The sequence below is a fragment of the Salvelinus sp. IW2-2015 genome, linkage group LG26 (genome assembly GCF_002910315.2).
Source record: "Salvelinus sp. IW2-2015 linkage group LG26, ASM291031v2, whole genome shotgun sequence".
In the NCBI taxonomy this organism is placed as follows: domain Eukaryota; kingdom Metazoa; phylum Chordata; class Actinopteri; order Salmoniformes; family Salmonidae; genus Salvelinus; species Salvelinus sp. IW2-2015.
This window is the reverse complement of record NC_036866.1, coordinates 42338090-42339720: the sequence shown is the minus strand read 5'-3', so window position 1 is coordinate 42339720 and position 1631 is coordinate 42338090. Positions and strand designations below refer to the sequence as shown.

Sequence of the window (1631 nt, the reverse complement as noted above, 5' to 3'; positions counted from 1 at the left end):
GAGTGCTGCATAGATGGTTGTCATTCTGGAAGGTTTTCCCATCTCCACAGAAAAACTCTGGAGCTCTATCAGAGTGACCATCGGGATCTTGGTCACTTCCCTGACCAAGGCCTTCACCCCTGATTGCTCAGTTTGGCCAGGGCGCCAGCTCTAGGAAGAGTCTTGGTGGTTCCAAACTTTTCCATTTAAGAATGAATGTAAACTCTGACATTGTGCTGGACATTGAGGTTAAACTCTGACATTGTGCTGGACATTGAGGTTAAACTCTGACATTGTGCTGGACATTGAGGTTACACTCTGACATTGTGCTGGACATTGAGGTTAAACTCTGACATTGTGCTGGACATTGAGGTTAAACTCTGACATTGAGGTTAGAAATCTGTGGAATACTCCCAATGGGGACTAATGAAGTACAATTTCAATCTGATCTCTACAGGGCATTATCCTGAGGCGGATCTTCACCACTGCCTCCTACTGCATGGTGCTCCGTATGACCCTCACCAGACAGCTGCCCGGCTCCATACAGATGTGGTACGACACCCTGGCGCTGGTCACAAAGATAGAGGTYAGGCGGTTTTGTGTACATGGGCATGGGAGGAAATGAGGGAGTGGGAAATGGGGGAAGGACAGGGGGAGGGGAGAAGGATGGATGGGATTTGAAGGTTCATCTAGGTGTGGTACAGTACACTGGAACTTTGAGTCATTGTCGAATTGGGCATTTTACTTGGGTGAAGTCTGATCGAGGGCTGTAATGGTTGGGATTGGGGGAAAACTAAATGAAGACGTTGGATGGAGTTGGGTTGGAGGAGCACCTGTTGTAGTCATTGATACTGTATGTAATGTACATTTGCCTGCGGAATGTACAGACTTGAGGAGAGGACGTGGAGGGGAGAGGAGTGCTTGTTAACATAGGTTGATGATAACTCTGGTTTTGTTAATGAGCAATTTTTTAAAACATTTTTTACATTTGGTGGTTATGTAAGATATTGTCGTCATGTCTGAAGAAGACACACAAATTGGCTTACACAAACACACCCACATACCCACACCAGACCTGGCTTCACATACATGAGTATTTGAGTACATGATTATTTGGACTCATCTCCTCAGTCCAACATCTGGAATCCAAAACACGCCCAGCCCCCCTCCCCWCCCCGACTGCACCCCGACACACACACATGCCCTTGCCCACCTTGCCGTAAGGCACATCAAGAAATAGACAGAGAGACAGACACACATGTCATCCTCAGCCAAAAAGGCCATCACAGTACAGTTGCTGTATCAACCTTATCAGTAATTCCTCTCGGTCTCCTGAACATGCTGTCTATTCTGTCTTTATACTGTACAGAACACTACAGTCGGACAGCACATGCTTTGCATTCGTCTTACACTACTGTTTATATTCATACCCAGAATAAGTGTGTGTGTGTGTGTGTGTGTGTGTGTGTGTGTGTGTGTGTGTGTGTGTGTGTGTGTGTGTGTGTGTGTGTGTGTGTGTGTGTGTGTTGTTGTGTGTGTGTGTCTGGTGTGTATTGACCTGGAATTGTTGTTGTCCAGATTAATGTCTTGTTCTGTTACCATTGTCTATCCTGTAGGAGTAACCTCTGCAAAGAAGAGTACAAAGTATTGGA

At 46.0% G+C, this 1631-nt stretch overlaps 1 protein-coding gene across 1 annotated transcript in view; it reads left to right on the top strand.

Moving 5' to 3' along the window:
* cftr (CF transmembrane conductance regulator) overlaps positions 1–1631 on the top strand; it is a 43615-nt gene that overhangs the window by 13767 nt on the left and 28217 nt on the right. The window contains 1 exon segment of the mRNA XM_070435309.1: positions 437–642. Coding sequence (XP_070291410.1) covers positions 437–642 — 206 coding nt within the window.